Consider the following 26810-nt stretch of genomic DNA (forward strand, 5'->3'; position numbering starts at 1 on the left):
GGCAAACATTTTTAAATAACATCTTTAATTAAAGTTTTTGCAAAGGCAAAATATTAAACTTAAAATAGGTCTTAGTACATCAAAATACTAAGTTCTCTAATCGTATTCCAAGCATGGCCTTTGAAACATAATATCCTGTATATCACAGAGGAGCAACCTTGATCTGCAATTGTACAGAATGAATTTTACAAACATAATAAATATATTTACCCCCTTACACATAACAGTATATGTACAACAGCAGTTGACAATAGTAGCTCAGAACAGCAAAAAAGGATAGTCCCCCACTCCATAATCTATTGGTACCCTATGCACTCTGGAACATGTCTCATTGGATGACTGTACATATAGCTAACCCAAGGTCGTTTTTCCTGTTTAAAAAAGCTCCTTTTTTTTTTTCCACAACATCTAATCCACCAAATAAGAATTAAAAAACACACTGCATGAACTGCCTGAAAAGAGTAGACAACATGGAAACCAATGTACTGGTTTTTACACATTTCCCAACCAATCACAGCAATGGGAAAACGAGACTTCAAAATGCCAGACACCAATACAAAACAATATGCAAGTTTCTTCATCTTGTATAGTCACTAATCTCAAAGTCTGAGAAGAACTCTAGTATCAGATGGGGGTGCATGGGTGGTGTGGGATGGCACACAGCAAAACCCCACAGTGCTGTGTAAGGCAGCCCAGTATCAATCCAGTGTGCATTGTCCTAAAACCACTGCTCATTTCCTGGACATCTTATTGCATTCTATTGGGAAGCTTTTGCTTTGGGGGGAAATTCTAGGGGGCTTTATTGTTTTTAAAGGAGCTTTTACAAATTGAAGAGATTAAATCAATACGAACTTTAGTTAACAAGGTCTCTAAACTCTGTCACTGAAATGAAGAAATTTTAAGTCTGGTAGTGGCATGTGGTGACATAATTACTGCTAACTGTCAAGAGGTGAAATTATTTTCACAGACTGAATGAAGTTTACTTTAACACTCCTAATTGTGCAGCAAAAAGATAAGAAAATATTTATTTAAAAAAGATCGGTTACATGACACAACATATTTTTTGCTCTCTTCTAGAAAGTGTGCTTCAGAATCACGTATCAACCCTGGAAATAAACTTGGACCACAACTGTCACTTTAAATAGTGTTGAGGAAACTGAATGAAGTTTAAATGCAAGTTGTGAGTACAATGCAGGAACAAGGAGTATGAACTCTCAAAGAAATCTTGTTGCTAACCAGCAACTGAGGGGGAATAAAAACATATTTTATTTAAATAGTCCAATAAAGTTCCTTATGTGACTAAATTCTCTATTATCTCCTTAAAAGAAAACATTTCATTTTGCTTTTCACTTAGATGGTTTTAAATGATTGCACACACTAAAACACAACAGAATTAGCGCAAAAGAGTTGCTTTTCTGACTGAAGCACTGCAGGAAATTTACTCCCTCAGGAATCATTGTCATACTGGCAAAACAGGTATTCTGCAAACTGAAAAGGCACAAGACTCAATTTTGCCCAGTTGCTCTACAAGTTTCCATCAGCCATCACGGTTATAATTCTGAAGTTATCTTTTTCCCCATTTTTTTTTCCATCATAAAAAAGGTGCTCCATTATCTGTGCAAATTTTAACATAAGCCCTCTTGAAACCATTAATTGTTTCCATAATACTGAACTATTTAAACTGGAAAAAAAAAAAAAAAGCACTATTTCTAAGGGGGGAAAAAATCACTTATGAACATGGGAATCCCTTGCCCTCTGAAAGGAATGGTTTCTTTTGAACCTAATGAAATGGTCTGTTCAATTATATAGTTAAAACCATGATTAAAAATTCAAGTATAATAATAAAATTAAGCAAACTACATTCTTACAGCAAGCTGCTACAATAAAATGAAATTAAAACATGCTTTTTGACTTAAAAAAGGAACACTTGATGTAGCAATAAGAGCACAGTTTGGTATGTTCATGGTTTGACTGGCTTTCCCAAAACTTCACAGATATTTGTATTTGAAGACAAAACCTATCTGGAAAGCATACCATACAATTAGCTTGCAAGAGGCTGTGCAGATTCAGAAAGCGTCTAACATCCTTCAGAACAGACTAAGCTTAACTGCCTTTAAAATTCAGCTACCCCTTAAAATAGAGAGGCTATGCAGCTTCTAGTATATGTATGTGGGTGAGAAATGTCACTAAGTTGTATGAAAACAAAGTGTTGTGTAAGTAAACTGAATTCTAGTAGTATAAAAAGGAATCTATAGCTAAAGGGGATGTTTTTTCCTTTTATTGGTTTGGTTGTGCAGCATTATGGGAATTTTTCTGAAGTCTGCTACTTAAGACTTACTGATAGCAGACATGGAAATGGTGAGGGAAGAAATCAGTTGGTATATTATTGATTTCCTTGCAGTTTTACATAGAAGTGTCAACAGTGGTAAAAAAATAAAGTATCTGCATTGTTCAAAAGAAAGCAAACACCAATTGTTTGAGATACCTTGAAAGCCCCAAGCTAAAAATGCAGTGTAAATGATGATTCCACTACTGAAGAATCAATTAGAAGAATCATCAATTAACTTTTCATAAACTTATGAATGTAGACAGCTTTTCAACAACCATATGGCTCTCGACATAGCCTACAGGCAGTTTGAGTCATTATCACTAAGAGCGCAGGTGTACAAAATCACAGCAATAAAACCTTTACAATTTGTTGTGGTTTTTCTACATACTACTGAGACTACAAATGCACTTGGAGGCAAATGAATCAGAGAATGAAAACCAAAGCAGTTGTTACATACTGCTAAAATACACTTGTGACTTTTTAAAATAATGTTTAAGATGTCTCATTCTCAAGCAAAAAATAAAGTCAAAAATCATGTCTGCTTCTCATGGTCTAATCTAAGTTAGTAAAAATTATCTTTGTTGTATCCTTTTTTCATTATCTTTTCAAGCACCCAACAAAATGCAAAATTTTTTTGAAATGGTGAGCCACATGAACACTCCTTCCTCAACAGTTTCTGAAGTATAATGCCCATTCCCTCTCCTCGTACAAAAGTAACTGCATTTCCAAAAGCAGGGTTTGCAAGAATGACCCTATGCAGGAAGGAAAGCTCTTCAACTTCTGAGGTGAGAAAGGGAAGGAGGGGGGGAATAACTCTGTTGCTTTTCACAAATTGAACACAAAAAAGCCCCAAACAAACAAACAATAAAAAAGGCAAGTGAAAAAGTGACTACACAAGGTTTAGTGCATCTGACTGCTTGATTCGGTGTTACCAAGACAGCCTAAAGATACTCTACCAAAATTTGTGAAGCTGTGCAGCTCTCTTCATGAAATTACATGCCATCTGGAAACTTTAGAGATTAACTGCTGCAGGTAACTTCTGCCTATACTTTTTAGTAAAGCAGATCTTTGATTAAGAGTTGCAGCCAAGATGTTAGAATTTTTATGCGATTTTCTACATTAAAAATTTAGTCATTCCTGTTGTCTGTTGAATTACCTGTGGTTGTCTGACTACATACATCGTAAGCAGGTAAAGGAATGCATCTACTATGACATTACCTAGTTATTGGATTCAAAGGGTCTCCAAACCCTTCCCAATTCCTTTTTTTTTTAAATCAAGGGAAGCTTACTTGTTTCAATTCAGTGATGCTGAACCACCACCAAACAGCAAGAATATAATTAAAAAGTTAAGCAATGTAACTTTAGTGGGGGATGAGGTGCTTCGAATTTGAAAAATGCAGCCCTAGATAAAACCTGTAATATGAAATTAAAATTTTGAAATATAAATTATAATTTTACCATTGTGTAACTGCTAGGAACAACAACCTGTTTATGGGGAACGGCATTGAAAACAGCAAATAGATATAATAATTAATGAGCATATCAGAATTAAAAATATTTTCCTTATACAAGTTATTTAAAATTTAACACCTTAATTCTTACCCTTCTGTACAAAGCTTGCACACAGTTTAAGTAAGATTCTGACCATCCTCACTACCAAAAGGAAGTGTTCAAAGCAAAGATTTGTACACACAATAAGCATTTTCAGATTAATAATCTATCAAAGGGAATAGTTCCTTCAATCAGTGGAAGAAGTATTTTAAAATCTTAAATCAAGGGCAGGGGGGACAAAGCCTTACATGCTAAATACCGGTTGTAGGTACCTGAATGTAGAATTTATAATTAAGGTATTCCTAACACACAAAACCAGCTCCCAGACAATGCTATAGCTGCTACAGTCCATGGCTTGCTCATCTGAAGTAGTGTCTTTGTTGCCACATTTTACCTTTGTTCCAATACTTTTGTTTATTTCTGATGTGCAGATAGACATTTTGATTGGAGTATATATCCAAGTCTCAACCTTTCCTGCTTTTTTTTTTCTTTTACAGGGAGTTCTTTTATTTTGTCTTTTAAAACTTCACCATTCTGCGTCCCCAATGGCTTTGGAAAATACATAATCTCTTCCATTAAGATTCATGATGCCATCTTTGAGATGAAATTTCCATTTGTTTTTACTTCTGTGAATCTAAAAACAGGGCAAAAACATTTACCTATTACTCTGCATCAGAAATCTGTAAGAATGCGTAAGTAAATTCTAAGGGCAAGAAAAATAAAAATAACTATAAAATAACTATTAGACATACATTACTAAATTATTAAAAATACTGAGTGCCACATCCAGTCTTTCTTTAAATGCCTCCAGGGACAATGACTCCACCACTTCCCTTGGACAACCCATTCCAATGTGTAACAACCCTTTCTGTGAAGACATTCCTCCTGATGGCCAGCCTATATGTTTAATTTAAAACTAAAGAAAATTTAACAAAATTCAGTCTAAAGATATAGGAGTAAATTTTGGAAATATTAAAACAGAAACAAAAAACAACCCCTCCCCCCCACCCCCCAAACACATGTATGCACAGTGCAGACAAATACTTGCAATCTATCAAGAACTGCATCTGAAAGAGCAAAAGATCACCAGATACTCAAGGAAAGCAAAGACTCTTCAGAAATGCTGTCCAAAAGGAAAGTTTACAATAAACTTTCACAGATGGGACAAATATGTAATTCTAGACCAAAGATGATCTAGAAAATTTTGCTTAAGTCATAAAAACCCTGCTGCAATTTTTCAGTTTTTATCAAGCATAGGAAGTCTCACCATCTACCATTAGTGCTGCAGAAACAGTAACGTAGCACCAAAACAGCTATGACCATATCACTCTACCAATTATTTCTAGTACTGTGTGTGATCTCTTTTCACTTTAAGCTGAAAAAGACAGTCAGTGACAAAAGTTAGAAACATGGAAAGATCTGGCTTGTCCTACTGAACGGCATTCCATAAAAATCCCTCATCTGAAGCATTTCAGCTGCCTTGAGGTTAGAAGGAAGACCCTCAGATGAACAACAGAATAAAGATGAGGAAACACAGGTAAAGAACACAGTTTTTGCAGCAAAATGAGTTTGTTCCAGCAAAGATTTGTGCTGATTGAAGTCTACACAGTTTAAGAGTTCACTAAGGATCTGAAAAATGACTGTACTGATGATACAAAAAAAAGTTACTGAGGAGCTGTGGACCGATATTACTGCCCTGACTCATTGTGTAAGAAAACAATGGTGCCATTCAAGGCGAGCAAAGATAGTAACAATGGGAAAAAAATAAATTTCAATTTACATGGACAGTAGAACTGGTGGGTTTGAACTGACAATTACAAGTCAGGAATGAGATCCCAATGTTCTAAGACTTCTCCATGAGAATATCAGCTGTTTCCAGTGGGGTCAAAAGCATACACCAACTATTGCAGAACACTACTATACCAGCAAATAAATTGCCTGTGCTCCTCCCTAAACCTCACAAGTAAGGTACAGAAAAAGATATCTGGAGAATGAAATTAAGAGCTATCAAATGTCTGAACAGCTGTACAAATAACAAAGTGCAGCTCTGATTTCAAATATATGACTCAGGAAGTTTATGATGGTCTGCAATATAATAAATGGCACCAAGAAAGCAAAAAAGAAAAGACTGTTTTGAACTAGGAAGTATCATACAAAACTAATGGGTTTAAAATTGAGGTGATCCTCCACACATCACACAATACATTTATGAAATTTCTTGTCATAAGGCAAAGTTTTCAAGGATTCAAAAATAATCAAATTGATTTCTAAGTAGTAGAGGAAAAGATCCTCTGTTGGCCATTTGAGAAGAAGGTACTTTCTCTTCCTCAAGAGACAGTTCACAGAAGGATGGTAGCAAAAAGCTCTCCATGAGCATTGCTACCCTTCCGTTCTTGTCTCAGCTCCAGAAGCACCCACCACCAGCAGATGCAGGACACGGGGCAGTAGAGAACTGCTCAGATCTAAGCTGATTCTATGTATTTTAGAGGCAAACTGAATAATGATTTCTTGAAAAGAGATTAAGTCCTTTTAGAATACGTGGCACTGGAAGTTAAAACAGTGGACATTGCTCCTTCCTAAGTTCCCATTCCCAACTTTTAAGAGAGTGAGGATTTGAGTGTAGCTCCTGTTGCCCAGCTTCAGCAGCTCCCAATAAGCTTTTCTGACTGCTGGCCTGAGGCCCCTCACTATTCCTTACAAAACAGTTTTGGATTACAGTCTAGAGGAGACAGATGGCTGGGATGTAGGTCTTAAAATCTGTGTTTAATCTGATGGCAAGCCTAAGCAGAGTCTGGGCAGACTAACTGAAGACTTGCTAACACAGCCATTGTTCGCAACATAGGAGCTTTTATTCAACAAGCTTACAGCATTTTTTCTTCTACTTTAAAAAGGATCCTTATTCATTTCAGCCAAATTACTTGAGTACAGGAAAAGAAAAAAAAATCCACATCAAATAATCTGTGTACTGTCTCAGCCAAAAGGTTCTGATATTGTCTAGACACATTTAAAAAGATTGCTGCACAGATGAATCCCTGGGTATTCCAGGGAAAATGTGATCCCCTGTAAATTCCTAAATTCTCACAAGACAGTTCAGAAGAATTTAAAGCAAAACAAGCACAAGCATTCCGCATAGCACAATGCATACCACAGAAAGAGGATTCTCCTCTGGTAACTATTCTATCATCCAGAAAAAATAATTTTAGTGATTAAGAAACAGTTTTTCACAGGTCTAAATCCTGATGACTACTTTTCCTGTTTACAGCCACAATAAATATACAAACTTAACAATAATTCACCACTCTTGGTCCCAGAAGACTGCCCTTTTATTAAAGAGCACAAAAAGATGCTATGAAGAAAAATAAAATGTAGCCAAATCTTTATAAGCTTTACTCATTACCAAGTTTAGTACAAATATGGTAGACAAACTTGTTTTTAAAACAACAGGTAATTCTCATTTCCATTCACATTACAATCTGTACAGATCTACCTGTACTTAACAGTAACAAAGATCCTACTTTTAAAATTTGATAGGAAGAACAGACAAAGTAAAACTCCTGTATTTTCTGTAGAGATTTACCTTATCATACTGGCAGACAACAACATTTTCTGTATCAAACAGTTCTTGTCCTTCCTCATCACTCACATCATCTTCACTGTTCAGAGGCTCCTGAAAGAAACAAGCAAAAAGTTACAATGGTTGGCAAGACTAGAGCTGTACTTTGATTATTAACATGAGGCTACAGTGTTATCTATGAACTACAGGACCCAAAATGGAGTTAAGGTGGTCAACGTTTGGCTTTCCAACAGAGTGCTGATGCTTCCTACCCTCCATCCTGAGAAGACACCCTTAAGAATTTTAGTCTGCAACTTCAGTGTACAGGTCAGATTCTGAGCACTGCAGCCTTTTGTCACCACAACTATTCCATTCTTGCTCCTTCACTGTAAATGTTCATACAGAAGAATGAAGATTTTCATTTCTGCAAAGCATCTAAGCAGTGGAAAGGTGACATCCAACAGAGTTGCATTTTTAAGGGCACATAAGAAGTGACCATAAAAATAAAACCTGTGACCATAAAAATAAAACTCCATGTCTTATTCACATTTGATGTACCAAAACTGAAAACAAACCTTAACATACACACTCTTATGTGAATAATGAACACTTCAACAGCTGAAATAATGACTAATAAACACAGGACAACAAATATACTTCCAAGTATATAAGCTAAAGGGAGGATATGCTAGTGAGAGAAGGTGTACTAAGAGGTCCTAATTTCATTCAAAGTAATGCTATGTTTAACTGAGTTTAAAGTCTGTAAGGAAGTGATCCACTCAAAGTAGCTGCTGAGGAGCAAAAGAAGCAAAAAATAAGATTTCTAACATGCTGATAATGAAATCTTGGCACATTAAAAACTCCCTCAGAGTGCTAGCACTAAGGTCAAGGAACACTTAATATTCAAGAATGATGATTTATACTTAATAAGGCAATTATAAAACATTCAAACTGACATCAGTGCTGAATGATATACAGGAAAAGTCATATGAATTCAACCTGTAATTTGTGACAGAAGAATAGCGTTAAGACACCACTGTAAATGTACCACAGAAAATCTGATTATTTACAAAGTTTTACCTGCATATCTTGCATGGGTGGTACAGACTGAAGTGCTATTCACACTGGCATTTTAAATAGAATGTAAAATAATTGGAAAGGCTGTAGAGAATTTTGGAAGCAATCTGGCAGTTCAAGATGCATTTTAGGGACAGATTTAGGGAGTACCAAGCTTCCTGTCTGAGATAAGTATCAGTACACTTAAGTTAGTAGTATTTCCCTACACTCTACTCCTTTTTTACAATTTCTTATTCTTGTGGGGCTTTTTGGTGCAACACACCAAAACTCAGTAAGAACCACTGGCTGAAGTCCAAAACCAAGCCAACTCAAAGCCTAAAATAAGCACATACTATTAAGAATGCAACAACTCACTCCTGTTCCTGTCTCATTTTATTAAATCAAGGTAAGATGTGTTTCTAGAAGATGCATTGTAATCAAATTTGAGTTCTCAAGCTTGCTCCTGTGTAACAGAAAGCAACTGAATAACCAATGTGATACAGGTAGACCACATCTGTTGGTGCCAGCACTGAACCAAACACTGCTTTCCTCTTTGTCAATCTTAACACCCTGCTTTTGTACACACCTTGGTCCCAAACGGAGTTGACTATTACTGTTTGCTCATGAAGGTTACATGATTTCATGACTGAACCTCTCCATAACAAAGATATTCCTATTGAAGTGTTTTAAATGGTGATGGACACCAGCTAATTTTTGCTGTGCTCCCCACACCCTCCCCAGCTGCATTGTTTGCTAATACACACCATTTCCACAACTTCAATATTGGAAATAAACAACCTGAAGTACAAGGACTAGAGTTATAGTCTCAAAATTACTGAAGTAATTGTATTACTTGATATAGTTTCCTTTAAAATAACAACAAAAAATTGAAACACAACCATAACATTAAATCTACCTCTTCTACTTGGCCATCTTCACCCCCATCTTTTTCTTTCTCTTCCTCTTCATCATCATCATACTCTTCTTCCTCATCATCTTCTTCTTCAGATGATGTGTCCCCTGTTCCATCAACTTGGAGAACAAGTGGTGCTTGTGGTTGTGCCTGTTGTTGCTGTGGCTGCTGCTGACCAGCTGCAGCAATCTGTGCTTGAGCTGGTGTAGGGGCAGCCACTGTTGTAGGTATAACTTGAGTTTTATTTCCTGTAAACAGGATCTGCTGAGGCTGAATAATCACTCCTGTCTGCTGGGAAAGCCCTCCAGGAAGAGGAGCCAAAACCTGATGGAATATCATTGTAAGTACTGTGGCTGCTAACATGACAGACAACCACATCAGACTCAAAGGAAACAACTGAAGCATATCAATGTGACTTAACTAATTAGAGAAGAGTTACAAATACTTCACGTATATCAGGTACATAAGTTTAGTTTTTATCGCATACCTTCTTGCCTTACTTGTTAATTTTCTGCATTTTGCGCTGCTAAATTTAAGAACTTTAAAAATCTATCTATTCTAAAACATGAGCACTACTACCACATCTGAGTTCTAAACACAGCACTGGAATGTTTTAATTCAAGTAAAAGATTATTTTTAAAAAATCTTCTTAAAAAAAAATAAACTTCACAAATTGTTAGTCACACTTAAACGGTAGAACTGTGACACTGACAATGCAACTTTGCTAAATTCAATGCTAACAGAGTCTGGACACACAGCTGACCTTGTAGGTTATCAACAATCTTTCTAAAACATACTGTATTCACTACAAAAATAACCAAGGAGTGTCAGTTCTAGGTATTTTGTTCTGAGTATTATGTGACTCAGAAAAATTTCAATTAATTTAAAAGTATGTAGACTAGGATTATGCACATAATATAACTCATCAGGAGATGCACAAAAGGAATTTCACACTGCATCCAGTCAGTATCTGGCAAGAATGAAAGTGACACTGAAAACAACATTTCAAGATTGTTAATTTTAAAAAAAACAAAGGCAAGAAAAGCCAAAAAAAACCCCTGCCACACTTGACACAACCTTTTTTTTTTTTTAAATTATAGTGTTCCTAAGTTTTGTGTTCTAGTTCAGCATAGAAAAATGCAAGCTCCTTCTTATCATGTTCTTTTCTTCCAAGTGTACCTATTAAAATAAATTCCTTTACCTGCTGAATAACAGGTGCTTGTACTCCACCAGGCTGCATTTGGGGTATAACCTGCTGCTGTAGAACCACTGGCTGCTGTGGCTGAATAATATACTGAGCTCCATTTGCAGTTCTAACCACTTGGAGGATCTGGCCTGCAGTAAAATAAGTATCAAATTAATCAAATGTACAAGTTCACTTTTAAAATTATCTTAGTTTAGAAGCTTGTTTCCTGGAAGAATACCAATGGCACTTAAAAGAGACAACTACTAAAATGATTCACTTTCATCATTGCAGTTGTGCCAGGAACAAGGAATAGGGCTGTTTACCATCTAAATATGATCATGAGGTATACAATACAAAAATAAATTTACTTTTGCAGGCCACAGATTAATCCTTTAAAACAGCACAGTATTTTAAATAATAGCTCCCACTTGTGAGCCTACCTCCTGTTTTAAGAGATAGATTTTACAGCTGGAAAGACAAATTATTGTAAACCAAAATAGAAGTACATATATTCACAATATAAAATATTCTATCCACTGCTAACACCATGATATTTCCAGGGCCCATGATATTTCTTAACTCCATGACCTTTCTTCAGAATTTTTCCCTTCTGACTGCAAGAAACTCCTCTGTCCATAACTTCCTTTTCAGTGTTATTTGCAGGTGATGGGGGGGAATAATCTATCCTTACATTTATTGTCCACATCTCCTTTATGTCCCCACAATGCCTGTACTTGATTTCCTTTTGTTTTATTTCAGCTTTTCAATTTTATACCCTTCATCACTTAACAAAATACATTCAAGACACAAACACACACTTGGAAATAGCTTGAAATTCTGAAAAGTAAGAGCTAACATACACTCCGACTTTAGTTTTTCACATTTCTTATAATAAAGGTGGAGTAAGAAGAGTGAAGAAATTAAATTTGATAATCCTGAACTTTATACATCTTCCTCAGATGGATTTCCTGTTCTCTCTCCACAGCAAAATGCAAAGCCCTATTTACTGAAACAGCTAAATTTACCTGAAAGAAGGGACTTCCCCACCCCTAGTCTAAGAAATTACTGTAAATGTTCAAAACTGAAGTATTACTACAAAAGTAACAAATGTAGGCTGCAGATGATTCTGCACTATAACAAGCGCAGATGTGCATCCTTAAAACTGGTAAGATTTTGATTTTTAGAACAGCTGCATACTTAAAATTTTATTTCAACTATATACAAATAAACATTATACTGTTTAAAACAGGAGGGGTAAATCCCAGGTGATTCTGAGCAAAGGTGAACTACTCCAGCAAAAGCAGCAACTAGATCTAGAAAATTATATTTCTCAGGCCTTTCTTTATTTCCTGTGGAGTAGATCTATAATCAGGTTCATAAAATCAACACAATATGAAAGTACATTAAATATCAGCTATGCTGCTCATCAAACTTTTATTAATACTTTAAATGCATGGCATAACAGTATTTAAAAACAATAAATATGAAATTAAGTTATCATTGCTAGCAAAATTAGAAATCCCACTTTGCATGCTTAGCAGGTACGAAAAAACCTTGGGACATTACTCTTCTGAAGTCACAGTACCTGAGCTCAGAAATACACAAAAGGGAAAGACACCAACCCAAATCCTTGTGTGTCTAGAGCTACTCTAAGTGGGGAAAACTTACACAGATTCTAACATAAAACACCTTGTGGTTAGGGCAGAACCATAGGGTTAGTAAGAACGTCAGTGAGCAAAACATGCAGGAATAAAATAAAGAGACTGCACTACCTTGTTAGGGTCGATTCGCAGATCCTGCTTTTTAGCAGTAAATAAGTAAGGCCCAGAATGCTTCCCTCTTAAACCCCCTTAAAACTATAGTTTGTTCTCAATATTCAGAGAGTTACCTGAATTTGTAAGTATCTGCTGAACTGGAGTAACACCAGCAGGGAGAGCCAATGTAGCTGCAGTGGCTGCAGCACTCTGAAATACAAGAAAAGCTTTTTAACCAGAAATGTAATATTGACAGCATTTCATCTCACAGTATGCTGCCTGGACATACCTGACATTTTACTGCTGTTTATAGCATTTGCACACAAGGTCCTGCAGCTATTAGACCGCGGGCATTTTAACTGTACATTATACTACACATAAAAATTATTTTATTTTCCTTCTTTAATAGTAAGACTGAAGCAAAATCACTAAATATCACACCCTAACGCAACTCCATGTGATTTCTCTGCCTTCTCTGCTGATCTACCAATACAGCACAACACTGCACTGCCCATCTGGCAACTTCAGTTACACTTTTTCAAAGCAGCTGAAGCTATGGGCCTACAGATCTGAAGAAACATAAGGTACTGAAGCAATGATTATGTTCGCCTTTCTTGTTTTCACGAGGCATAGCAATCAGGTTTGCACTCTTCTTCATTCTGTAAGTGATTTGCGTGCCAAGTCCGACATCACGTAAGTCCTTTGAGTGAATCTACACATGCTGTGTACTGACTGTTCACAGAATGACTGATTTTTTTTTCTTCTCTCAAGACAGCTGGTTCGAAGAGAAAGTAGAACTACCAATGAGTAACGATTTGAACCCACAAGGAAACTGAATTCCAACACAATTATGAGAGCACCAAATACAAAAATTTGTATTAAGTCCTTAACTTGCAGAGGATGATGGACTTCTCTAGAGGCCTCTCCATTTCAAGGGTCCAACTTCAGGTGCCTACAGAAAAGCCTCTATTCCCCTACTATAAGGGAACTATGGCCAATTATTCTTCATTACTGAAAGGATTTAAACTTCATTACTGGGTGAAGTGCTTATTTCCTATTTAGAAGAAACAGGATCTCCCCATACTGTCTAGCCAATATAGTAGCGGTATCTGCCAAGATTGGAGATCACCACACAAAACTAAAACTTGCTTGTATGCATTCCCACATCCCAGACAAAGGCAGGTGAATAACTTTCATTACTCTCTACCTTCCAAAATACTCAAGGTCTGTCATATCCACTCTTATAAATCAACTTCAATGTTTTTAATGAACAAAAACAGTATTTCCAAATTAACTGTAACTCTGCTGAACAGCAGTTCTCTCTGGTATCCAAAGCATCAACATTTTGACAGCAGTGGAGTTTAAAAAGCCTGGCATACTCTTTTTTCTATACCCTGAGATAATTGAGACAGGACAAAAACACATTTAACCGTTGGACTTGCAAAGTTACAGATCCCATTGAAATGGTTGTCAAACATAAGAAAAGGGTGAATGTTTATGTGCTCTTAGCTTGTGGGTAAATCATGCTATTCAAGTAACAAAGTTCAGGCTCTTTTCTGTTCCAAGATCAACTGGTAATGGAAAAGTAAAAGCTAAGAGAAGGCTGTTCTAGCTTCAAAACTTCTTGCATCATGAGACTATGCTTCATGAGCTTTTACCATAGAAGTGGTAAGAATGTAATGAATTCTGGTCATAACAACACATATTAAACTTTTATTAGAGGTCATCTTCAACGTTTTGCAAACAACTTATTTTTCTTTAAATTAAGACAGGGCCTTTAAAGCAAGATAAGCAATATTAACCTCTAGAGATACAAAGTGAAAGAAAACTGTGACCAGTTCTACATGTTGTTACATAATTAGTGAATCAAATTAATGTGACCAGCAAATATCTACCTGAAATGCTAAAACATCTCTCATTCAACATAAGCTTAAGTTTCAGCATATTTAATGCTTTTTCCTGCATCTAGCAAATAATTGCACTCACATCAGTTAATGGTGGTGTATTGATATATGAGCATATCATCATGGAGATTCATACCAGCCTTACTCCAATTTCTGATTTTAAAAAGTTTCAGTTAAACATATTTAAGCAGAGGACAAAGTAAATCCTAGATTTGTTAGCTGAACTGAAGTTATAGATTACTGTTCCTAGACTGTAAGTGCAGCAGCAAAACTCAAAGATGGCAGATAGGTTTACCAATGTATCCTAAATTACTTTCAAGCATCTGATGACTAATAGAAATTTCTATTTGCTATTTAATCAAAACAATTTACATAATGACTGTAAGCCTGTATAAAATCCTTCTCTTACCATGCCTGATGCATTCATATGTGGTATCAGCTTGGAATCCGGCACAATAACCTGCTGCTGAGGTGCTAGAAACAAAAGAAATCCAGCATTTAATGGAAAATACACAATCTGCCCAAATAACATCCAAGCCAGAGTAACTTAGAAAGAATATCACCCAAATGTCAGCTGAGCATCACAAAAACAAATACTAAGCAGTCTCAGGTCTTAGTAAGTTTTACTCTCAAGATAATATTCAACAGCAGCTCTGAAGGGTGATATCACTACTTTGCCTTTACAGATCTTATTTCAAGGGCTTCAGCTACCTATTCTGAATCTATGCAAAGCAAGACTGAAAATGTATTTTTGAGATGTTGATAACATTTATGAAACCAAATTTCAGAGTTCTTCAAAAACAAGTGTAGTTAACTTTTAAAAGAGTCTTAAGAAAGGAGTATTCCAAGATGAAGAGTAATGGGATGCTGCAGTTAGCCTGAGCTGTGCACAGTCAGCATAGCTGTAAGCTCATGATCTTCACTGTCTTTCTAATGCAAGAGAAGCAGATGGAACGTGATAAACCACCTCTCCCACACAACAAAGCAGTTTTGGTGACCTAAAGAATAAAGACAGCTAAACTATACCAACAACCTATTGATCACCTGGAAATGCATATGTCCAAGTCTACTGAACAAGCAGGTTGCCACTGTTATTATCAGAAACAGGAAACTTGAAAGTGACAGTGCAATTTGAGTTAATTATTCACTGACAAACTATTCTCCATCTAATCCTTTAAACAAATGACACTTAAGAATATTAGGAATAAGAGTTTCTGGATAAGATTCTGGGCTAGGAAGCCTCACAACCTGTACAGAGATCTGAGGGCATCTCTAACTTTCAGGGAAATTAAGGAGGGCGAAAGATTAAGGAAATCTTGTGAACCTGTGCCAGGATCAAAGAAAGGACAGCAGGAATCACCATGTTGATCATCCTGATCCCCCCCCCCCCCCCCCCCCCGGGACTGCACCAGATCACGTGAGGAACTACTGTACCATCTCCACCATGGAACAGGGAAGACAAGTAATTCGTAAAGCTGCATCTCTGTGATGGAAGTGCTTTGATATCCTAATTTCATTTAGTCTCCACACGGTCATTTAGTCGTAAGCCACAACACTGGGCAACAATAAACGAACTTTAAGTGTGTTACCACGGGCAGGATCTTGCCTACCCCGCGAGCACAGGGAACAACCTCCATGTTGCAGCGCGGGGAACGCGGGCCAGCGGAGCGGCGGCTGCTCCGCCGAGGGGCCGCCAGAGGGCGCGGTGAGCGGCCGCACCCGCCGAGCCCCGAGCCTTTGCAGCCGCCGTGCTCATTGAGAGGCTTTCATCTCAAAATTAGTTCTACCCCACCCAACATACAGAACTCGTTTATGTCTAGCCAAAATAAAAAAGTACTGTAAGAAGAAAACAAGCAACCAACACCAATCTTTCCCTCCCTGTCAAAAAAGTGCCCCAAAGAAACCACCAAAAACCCCCAAAACAACACCATGGAAAAAACTAGTCACGTTAGTTCTATACTGTGTTGAATATATAGTGGTTGGGTTTTGGCTGGTTTTGGGGTGAGACAGCAAGGGGTATCAACTCGTATCTATCTTTCACGCCTATGACAACACAGGTTTTCTGATCCCTGAAATCTGACAAGAAGACTGAAGTCTGTGACTACCACAAATAAATCTTTTATGTCACAAATTTAATACACTGGAAACTCAATCAAGCCTTTCATAGATAGCAGATATGTTTTTTCAACATATATGCAGTAAAATCCAGTAGTATTTATCTCAGTTTTCAAATAACATAATTTCTGCAAAAAATTTTCAATGAATATGCAAGACAGTTATTAGAAGAAACAATACTGCTACGCCTAGCTAAAATACACCTTGGTATATCCACATCTACACAGTGTGCAATCTTTTAAGACCAAAAAAAACCTACACAGACTATAATACAAGTACTTTTGTGTCCTAGCATTGAGTTATGCTAACCAATAATGTTTTTTTGAAATAATTTGCTCCTAATGACATTACCACCTTGTGACTGAACTGTCAACTGCTTATGTATATTGGCTTGAACTGAGAGCTGCTAATGGAATTTAGAAAGTTGTCCATTCTGAAAGCATGCTATGTTATAGGAGACCAAGAGAAGAATTCAGCTTTTTTCACGATCTTCTAAAGAATATGACTTAAATACCAAATCACTTCTTCACCAAGACAGCTTTCTTGACCCATTGAAGCGAGGCCAAGTAGAAAGACAGAAATAATAGCTCCCACTTATGAGTATACCTCCTCTTAACCATCCTGCCCTAGATTCAGAATATGCTACAGAGCTGGACTAACTTCAGAGTGCTTTGCCAGAGAGTTTAGAGATTAAGTCTGACCTTGCTGAGATGCTGGAATAAGGACCTGTTGTGGCTGAGACTGCTGCTGCACAGTCTGCTGCGGCTGAGGTGTGTGATGGTGGTGGTGGTGATGCTGCTGTTGCTGCTGCTGCTGTTGCTGTTGTTGCACCTGCAACAAAAGCTGCTGCTCTTCTGAATGGAAGCCATCTACAGCCTTAGACTGCATCAGCTTGTTCTCCCACAGCTAGTTTGGAAAAGGAAAGAAAAATATCTGTGTATAACTTTTATTCTATGGGATTTGTAACAATATAATGATGGTACTATAAAACTGAATTTCAGTGTTTATTTTGTGCAAAAAGCCTTCAGGCAGATATAGACAAAAGATAACTTCACTGAGTTAAGTAAAATAATAAAATATCCTTTGTCAGTCCAAGATTAAGCTTTAACATTCTTTCTTCCAAGTGTGGAAGATTCACAACAACCCTAATAGAAGCATGAATTGAGATAAACTGGTAACTTTAAATAAGACTTCAAGTTTCCCACTCCCCTATATTCCTTCTCTCTTACCTCTTTCATCGCAAAAACAATTCTTTATTACAGCTTTCCTCAAGCCATTTCTTCTTGGAATTCCTCAATCGAAGTTGCTTAAAGACTATTGCTGCCTACAACAGAAGCTACCAGTATACCTAAGATAATGCCTCTCTACAATAATTTATACTGTTTCTACCACACTATCAAATTCAGCTTTGGTCCTATGGTTCTTTATGTCAGCTGACATGTCTCCAAAGGACAGACACAGATGCAAAAAAAGCAGCTCTTGTTAAAAGAGCAACACGAGTATTCTTGTAACACGAAGTCTAAAAGACTACAGGCACCCAGCACTTCTGACTGCAAAATCTGCTAGGGCTCCCTTCCTCTTCAATACTTCATTTTCCTTATTGTCTCTGGCTTCATTAATTTTTTCTGACATTATTTGCAGAACATATCAGTAACACAAATACCAAAGAAATTTTTTATAGAGCTCACTGTGCTTTCACAAAGACAGATCATGGCCTCATGGGAGAAGTCTTCAACTGTTTCTGTCTAGTCAAATTCAAAATTTGTTTCCCACTCCATCTTTTTTTCAATACTTCAAAAATATTGTGAATGTGGGACACCATGTTCACGGCAGATGAGACAAAAAGTCACCTACTTTCCTTTCTTTTTGTTGTGCCTTCCCCCCTCCTGCACTTTTTCCCTTCCCCTTTGAAGGGCTTTTTTTACTCCTGAAGAATTTGGAGAAAGCTATAGGAGACCCACTAGAGCTCAGGTTAACATCCTGCCTTCATTTTGGACCTTTGCTTCAAACCCACTCCACATAAAACAATTCTGAATCAAAGCTTCAGGCAAGTGTGAGGCACACAGTGTGATTTATCACATACCAACCCCCCCCCCCCCGCCCCGAATGACAATACTTTTGCAAACGACAAACCATACGTGCAAAAATCTGACTATGCAACTCTTCTTCAGAAAGACAAAAACATCAAGCAGTGCAGGCATTTTATTTTTCCTGCAGAGACATACTTAGAACTGTCTGTCTCTGAAATAAACGTATTTTTCCCCTTTTTTAAAAATGCAGTGTTTTGGGGATCAAAGTAACACTGCATCCAGGTGACTGCTGCCAGATTAAATAACAGGGTGAGTAGATCTGTCTGTACAACAGTGCAATTCAAATGGTATGTGGTTACAGATATGCAGATTACAGTGCTTAATTAACTAAAAATTAGTATTTCTACAGTGAACAACAGTAGACAGATTTGGAAACTAACTGCTGTATTGTTCAATTAAAAATAACTCTTAAGTTCAACTTACTGTTTTGAGTTCCATGAGAACTTGTTCATCCACTCCTTCATCCAGAAAAACTTCTCTGACATCATTAATGACATCTTCAATTACAGACCTGTACAATTTAGGCTTTAAAGAAACCAGCAACTAGTCAGCACTGTTTTGAAAAAAATCTGTCACTTTAACATTAAAATAAGATTTCCCCCCCACAAAAAACTGCATTTCAGAATACACCACAGGTTTCCAAGTGACTGAAATATCCAGGAAGGTATAAATCAGGAACAACAGCTCAAACAACATGAAAAGGGAAGGATATTTTGTGCCATAACTATGGCAGCAGAGTTATCAAGCCACAAAGAGCACCATTTAAAACAGAGAAAAGGAGATTGTTTTCTGTTAAATTTGTTTTCTGCTTGCAAATAAGCAAAATCACATAAAAATGCTTGGATGTGGGCAAAAATGCATTTAAGAGTATCCAAAGTATTAAAGACAGGAAACTTGTTGCTGCTTACTAGTTCCAACAGGCAACAAGTATGGCTCAGAATGATCTTGAGCTGAAAAACACTGAAGGCTCAAAAAACTGGAAGGATTCATGTGAATGTCCTGTTCTTCTTTATGTATTTGTTTTCAGAAACTCCTTAAGACAGGATATTAGATTGGACAGGCTTCTGTTTTCAATCACTACTTATGCTTTTACATTTCCAATTTTTCATGGGGGAATACTAAAAATATATTATTATTACACTGCTTTCACACCTAAACTATCAAAGAAAGAGAATTGTCAGTTCACTTTAGGTTGCCAAAAGACGTTCTGGAGCCTCCATTCCTGCAGACACTTGAAAGCCATCTGGACATCATCCTGGGCTCTAGCTGGCCCTGCTTGTGCAAGGGGGTTGCAAGAAGACCTCTAGAGGCCCCTTCCAACTTCAATCATTTTGAGAATTTTAAAATTAAGGTACAATTTAAAACAGAGAATGTAAACATGAGCAATTATAAATGTTAACATGATCAATTAAAGCAAAAAATTTAATTCACAGAACCACATGAGAACTGTACTATGCACATTCTTAGTATTTATACATGTACTTAGTACACGTACTTTTAAATAGTACAGCTCAGACCTCTCCTTGTATGTATGAACCTAAATGGGATTTTGGCTAGGCTTAAATATCTGTGCCATCTAATTGCAAGGCAGCAGTGCAAGCTGCAAATTATGGCTGATCAATCTTACAGCCTGTGAACCACACATACCCCACTGCCCAAGTCTGCTCCTTGGGCTGCGAGTACACCAATTCTGAACTATCAGAAAGTAGCCACAACTTTCTCTAAACTGTCCTTCTCCTCAGCCCCACCGCCTAATTCCCTTAAGCAATAAATCTCGAATGATGCCACACACACCAGATACATTGTACATCCTCAATACAAACATCCTGCACCATGCAGTGGGTTTACCACTCTAGGAAAACTGTACCTCCAACACACACACAGGAAATCTGCACCAAACACAAGCAGATAATACAGAGGTGCAAGAATTACACAAATTTACTTAATGCATTGAACTACTTATTATATGCACAGACATCTTAGTGCATTCCAGAAGTGTTGAATTTATTGCAGGCATGCTAAGAATTGTATTTCAAGTGTTATGAATTGTTATGCCTAAATTATGGAATAATGTAGGGACACTAGGAGCCCATGATTTACTAACCCAGGGAAAATCTGAGTGGTCAATAAGCACAAAAAAGAAGCTGAACCTCTCTACTTTTAGATGCAGGAGAAAAAATAGGAAAATCAAACTTAACAAAATGCATAAAGATTACAATTGAATAAACGTATTTGGAACCTGGAAATATGCAGTCTGATGGCTGCTTAGTACATTATGCCCTTACTGTTTAAAAAAAGCTCTGCACTGGGGCATGCTCAAGTTACTTTTTTTAAGAATCCCTGCCCCAGCCCCTCCCCCCAAGAAAGAAAAAGAAGTGCAAAAATAAACCAAAAAATCCCAACAAAATCCAACATGCTACTCTATGTTACTGATCACATTTCAGCTTTAAAACATGCTGCTGCAAATCAAGTATCTGAAATGTTATCATTCATCCTTTTGTAACTGGTCTTTAAAAAACAAAACAAAACACATCAAAACAACCAACCAACCACTAAAAATTTCTGGCTTCAAGTAACAGAGTAAGCTTGCCATCTTTGACAACTACATTCACAGCACCTATGCCCATAACTTAACTTCTCCAAAAGAAACAAAACATACCGCAGTGCATGCTTTCTTATCCAGGTTTAAAATACTACATTAACTGAGCTTATAAACATTAAAACAGACTTTCAAAGCCAGACTCACTCTTGAGTGCTAGTACTTTAAATCTGTGTAGCGACTCAGAAATACCAAGCACCATTAACAGGATTATTTTTCTACTTAATGCATAACAGATGCAAAAAGACATTCTACTTAATAACATTAAGAACTATTATTTCTGTAATTTAAAAATTTGAATGAAGCTTATGCAATTCAACTAGCACAGAAATACGACTTAACCTATTCCATATATTGCTCCTTATTACATTAAAGGCATCTGTTACTTAATGCCAAAAACCACATTCTGCAAATCGATATGCTTAAATAAAGTAACTTATATACTTGAGGTCAAGTCAAGAGAACTACTACCTGCATGCTTTCAAATTACAATCAAAATTCCTGCAGGACAGAGGGTTCATTTTCTCCTTTAATCCTCCTCTTCCTAAATTACCTATTAGGTCTCCTTTTCTAATAAAACATATTTTACACAAGCAGGCCCAAATAATTTTCACCAGTAGCTACTTCCGCCAATCTCCACAGACCGGTATTTTCGTAAGGCTTATTCATAAATCTTTCTGAGTGTATAAAGCCTTGTAAGAAAGATACTAACATTCAAATACAACAAACTGACTCCACAGCCCAACAGCCTGCTTGGGAATTTTGTTTTTTCCCCCCAGGCAGGTAAGAGAAAAAAACAAATCGAAGCAGTTATGGGTTTCTAGCGTCCAGCATTAGCTTAGCAAGACCTCAGAAAGGCAGGTTAAGAGCACAGATGTTCACTCTGCCACTGCTGACACATCACAAAAGGCTCCTTTCCTACCTCAAAAAAGGCATATCCTGTAAAATTACAAAACAGTCCTAAGTTCCAGACTTTAGAAGAAAGCACACTGTACTGTTTTCAACATACACGAAGTTTTAGCTTTAAGCATTATTTATATGATGCTGAAGCTGTTTTTATAAGCCATCTAAGACTCTGGAGTCAAATGACAAAACTATACTCAAAAAATAAACATAGTAATACAATTTAGACTGAGTAAGATGGCATAGTAGGTGTGCTTTCTAGTAAGTTTCTGCATTCAGTCAGAGAAAGCAATGAGAACAAATGGAAACTTTAAAGGTTGCTATTAAAATAATTGTGCTTTCATCTGGTTTATATGAAAGTGCCTCCCTCATAAAGAGTACATTGCTGTAAATAAATGTCAAGCTCTTTTAAGAGCAAAATACTCAACTCTTCAATAAACACTATTCCAAGTGCTTACTACAGATTAAAGACAACAATTAAAATTCCTGATTTATTAGATACAACCACAAACACATAGAAGAAATTTGGAATCGACTATTTCCCCCTCCAGGAACATAAGGGAATGATTGTATTTTACTTTCTCTGTGCATCTTGATAAGAAAACTCTCGAGTATGGTGACACTGCTATACACACACTCCAAATCCAGGAGCAACCAGAAAGCTATTTTAAGAAATGCCACATGCCTTTGGGGGCTTACGCTTCCTACATTCCTTCCGCTTCAAAAACTACGATCCTCTGCAATCATTATCACAACACCTGGCATTTCAGCAATTTGTGTTTCCAATAAACAACATGTTATGGAGAGACAGACCACAGCATACTTTGTACATTTGACAACATTGTTTGCTCCTGGTTGCTTCTGCAGCTCTCCCTGAAACATTGCTAATCTTCCTCCCAGCTGCGCAATTACTGCTGTAAGCCAGCCACATGCAGCCGGCAGAGCACACTGTAAAGGCAACTAATTCTAGTCACGATTACATCAAAGATGTGCATAAAAAAGTAACGCATATAATCTATATTGTATTTGAGTTTTAATGTTGCTGTGGACCAGTACAAATAAATTAGCTTTATCACCCGTAAAATCTTATACTATATATAACTGTTAACATCTAACATTTGTCTTTTATTACAGAGAATGGGTTTCTAGCAATTCAGATATGATCAGAGATGCTGATGTGATGCCATTGGCACATTAGGGTCCAAGCCCAGCTTCCTGAAGTCACGTGGTTGCAGCATTTCAAAATGCTCCTACTCATGTTTGGCAACCCTTGGGTAAGCAACGTATTTTTTGCTACTGAATGAGACTCAATTTAATACAATGAAAAGATTTTATTGCTTAACTGAAGATTAATTTAAAGCATACCTATCTGAAGCAGGCTCATTTTAAGCTTGGCTTTTACTATTCCAAACACTGACACCTTTCAAAAAGACTTCCAGTACAGAAATACAGCGAAAGAAAACAAGTCTGTAAATTGTGGGGTCAAAAATATTTACAAGTCCTCTGGAGATTATTCAACGTATGTATTTTTTGCTATTCAGTACTACCTAGATCAAGAAATAGAAGCAAGACCTCTAATTTACTACACAGAAATAAAACCTTTTCTTATATAAAAACACAAATTAAGAAGTTTATAAACAAAAGGACAACTAAGATTTAAATCACACACATTCAAATACACATCCTGCTGAGTAACTGTCCTCTGTGCAACAGCTATTTCCCCAAAATTTTCTGACACAGATGCTGACAAAATATCAAATCAAAGATGTTTCTTTACAATTGCATTAACCTAACTCACAAGCAGGTCTCCAACATTTCAGATTAGAAAAAGAAAACTTAAGATGTTTTACGTTTTCTTTTATGTATTTTGTAGTACACTAAATACTGTAATGAAACTAAGTAGCGAAAATTCCAAAACCCCTGTCTACCTGGATTGCAATAAAATTTTTGTACACTTCAGGCACCAGAAACACACATAAATCATTGAGCAGCACCTGCAGCACATGACCCATGTATAAAACTCGAGTATTAATTCCACTTTTGGGGATACAGCTGTAGTCAGACATTGGCAAAGTGCCATAAAATAAATACCACAACTCTCCTTGATACACTGGGTAAGAACCGTTTAAACACTCCTTTCCCCACGCAGCAGAAAAGCTACTTTGAAGGCTTTACAGGAGCACAGGAACGTGTGCGAGCTATATGCCAAGGACAAAAAACACAAATCCTAAACCAACAAGAAAACCCACAGCAAAACCCAAAACCAAACAAGCAAATTTTTAAAAGTGTAAAAACAAAATTAAAAAAAGAAAAAAAGGAAGAAAAACGTAAAACAGATTCAAATGCAGCAACAGACGAAAAGTCTCTTTGTGCGATGCATAGAAGCAAAGGAAAGCCCATTTACACGGGCCAGGAGACACCCTCGCCCCCGCAAAGCACCACCGCTCTGCAGCCCGGTGGCGACGGGGACGGGCGGCGTGGAGGGAAGAGAAACCGATGGGGAAGGCCGATTGGGATCCGAGGGACAAGCCGCCCGCCTCCCAGCCACCGCCGCGGACACATGCACCTCCCAGCCCGCGCTCCGCGGCTCGCTCCCTATTTAAAGGCTGATGTGGTGTTTAAATGGAGAGGCGGTGACGTGGGGCTGGAAAGCACCTTCCCATCCTAGCAGAGTCTATATTAGAGAGCGGCAATAGCGCTATATAAACAGGGCAGCCACAGGGAGGAGGAACACAAGGAGCAGGGAGGCAGAAAGGCAGGGGGAAGCCATGATGGATCCGAGAGCCACAAACAAGGGGGCCGAGCCCGCCGCCGGGACGCCGGGTTTGTCTCCTCCAGCGCTTCGGGGCGGGGGTCGCGGCCGGGGGCGCGCCGGGGAACGGAACGGCGGCCGGGGGGGCTCGGTGGCAGCGCAGGTCTGTGTGACTGTTTGTTGCAAACCTCCGTGAGTACAAGTGCAGCAGCGAGCCACCCGCCAAGGTGCAGAAAGCACGAGAAGGGAACTGGGGGGAGAGGTTTGTTTTTTTTGTTTCTTTTTTTTTTCTCCTCTTTTTTTAAATAAATACTGCCTCGCTCGCCAGAGTTGAGGGCTTTCACTCGGTTTAGCCGATCCGGCCGGACTGGGATAAGTGCTTTTCAACCATCGTCGCCTTCTTACAAAGCAACATAAAATGGCTCCAGCGGAGCCCAGGCGGGCTTCCCCGACACCGCAAAACCGAAACCTGGCTCGGGCGCCCCTTCCCCTCATCTCGGGCCGGGCGTTAGCGCCCGCGTTCCTCCAGTTCTCGCCCCTTCCCCGGGCGCCTCCCGCCGGCGGCGGCGGCGGCGCCCCCCGCCCGACGGCCCTTCCTTCCCTTCCCCGCCGGACCCCCGGCCTCCCCGCGGGGCCGCCCCCGGGCCGCCGCCCCGCGCCCCCACCGCTCCTCTCCCGCCGCCTCTCTCTCCCCGCCGCCGGGCGCCACAAGTTGGCTGCCGCCGCGGGGGTGAGGCTGCCCCGCGCCCCCCGCCGCCCCTGCCCGCCGGGGGGCCGGGACCGCCCGAGGCGGGCGGCGGGAGGGAAGGGAGTGCGGGGGAGGGGGCGGCGGGCCCCGCCGGCCACCTCCGCCCGCGCTGCCCCCGGGGCCCCCCTCGTCCCCCGACCCGGTCCTTACCACGGGGTTTGTGTTAGTCGAGCTCGCCATGTCCCGAGCCCCCCGGGACGCCCCCAACCGCGGGGGGAGTCGCCCCTAAAACAATAAACCTGCCCGGCTGCGTCCCCCCAGCGCCCGCGCGTTCCGCCCCGGCTCAGGGGCGGCCCCGCGGCCTGTGCCGGGCTCGCTCGCGGCCCCGGGGCTGCAGCCGCCGCGCTGCCGCCTCGCCCCTTTATATAGCGCGAGTCGAGCGCTGCGCGAGCGGCCGGCGAGCGGGGGACGCGGGCGGGGGGGCGCAAGCACCGCGAGAGCTGCCGCGAGATCGCGTCACGTGAGTTGCCCCGCCCTCGCCGCCATGACACTTATCGAGGCGGAAGTGGCTGCGCGCGGCCGCGCGGCTGGGCCCTATCGAGGCGGAAGTGTCTTCGCCTCTCTCCGGAGCGCCGTCCCCGCCTGGTTTGTGACGTCACGAGCCGCGCGCGGCAAGTGGAGCCGGCGATCCGGCGTTCCGTGGCCGCGCGCGGGACAGAAACACGGAATGGTTTAGTTTGGAAAAGATCTGTGAGACTGTGGAGTACAACGAATAACCGAACGCCACCGTGTCAGCTAGACCAGGGCACTAAGTGTCACGTCGAGTTTTTCCTTAAACACTTCCACGGATGTTGACTCTGCCGCCTCTCTGGGCAGCCCAATGTCTAATCACCTTTTATGTGAAGAAATCCACCCTGATGGCCAACCTCCACTTCCCCTGTCCTGTCACTGGTTACCTGGCAGAAGAAGCCAGTCCACACCTACCTGCAATTTTCTTTCAGGTGGTTGTAGACAGCAAAAACCTGAGCTTCCTTTTCTCCAGGCTAAACAATATCAGCTCCCTCAGCTGCTCCTCATCAGAGTTAATGCTTCAGAACCTTTGCCAGCTCTGTTCCCTTTCTCTGGACAGGCTTCAGCACCTCAACGTCCCAGAACTGAACACAGGATTCAAGGTGCAGCCTCACCAGTGTCAAATAGAGGGAGAAGGGCTAGCAGCCCTCGCAGAGGAGGTGGCTCAGGCCCTGCTGTCCATGCTGCTGGTCACAACCAGTGTCAGGCTCTGCAGAAATCAACATGCCTCACCTCAGTCCCTGAGAGGTTGCTCGAAGACAATTAAAAACCACAAGTAATCACTACAAAGCAAAAGTGTCTCTTCTGGGCCCACAAGAAAGGAGTTCATGACCCCCATGCAGCATTG

The 26810-nt window shown here is 39.4% G+C and overlaps 1 protein-coding gene across 1 annotated transcript; it reads right to left on the reverse strand.

Annotated features, from left to right (window-relative positions):
* Nucleotides 1-25748, reverse strand: GTF2A1 (general transcription factor IIA subunit 1). Its single transcript, XM_062495286.1, has 9 exons — nt 25604-25748; nt 18875-18976; nt 17063-17267; nt 14656-14720; nt 12477-12552; nt 10604-10737; nt 9406-9726; nt 7458-7547; nt 1-4514 (listed from the first exon to the last, which is right to left on the reverse strand). The coding sequence occupies exons 1-9, from the start codon at nt 25631-25633 to the stop codon at nt 4407-4409; spliced, it is 1131 nt and encodes a 376-aa protein (XP_062351270.1). The 5' UTR covers nt 25634-25748; the 3' UTR covers nt 1-4406.
* Nucleotides 25749-26810: the final 1062 nt, after the last annotated feature.

This window comes from Cinclus cinclus, chromosome 6, assembly GCF_963662255.1.
Source record: "Cinclus cinclus chromosome 6, bCinCin1.1, whole genome shotgun sequence".
Classification (NCBI taxonomy): domain Eukaryota; kingdom Metazoa; phylum Chordata; class Aves; order Passeriformes; family Cinclidae; genus Cinclus; species Cinclus cinclus.

Coding starts and splice junctions, on each gene's coding strand:
- GTF2A1 (XM_062495286.1), bottom strand. CDS start 25,633: ATGGCGAGCTCGACTAACACAAACCCCGTG. Junction 14,721..17,062: donor TATTCCAGCATCTCAGCAAG/GTCAGACTTAAT, acceptor TTTTGTTTCTAG/CACCTCAGCAGCAGGTTATT. Junction 4,515..7,457: donor TTGTCTGCCAGTATGATAAG/GTAAATCTCTAC, acceptor CCCTGTTTTTAG/ATTCACAGAAGTAAAAACAA.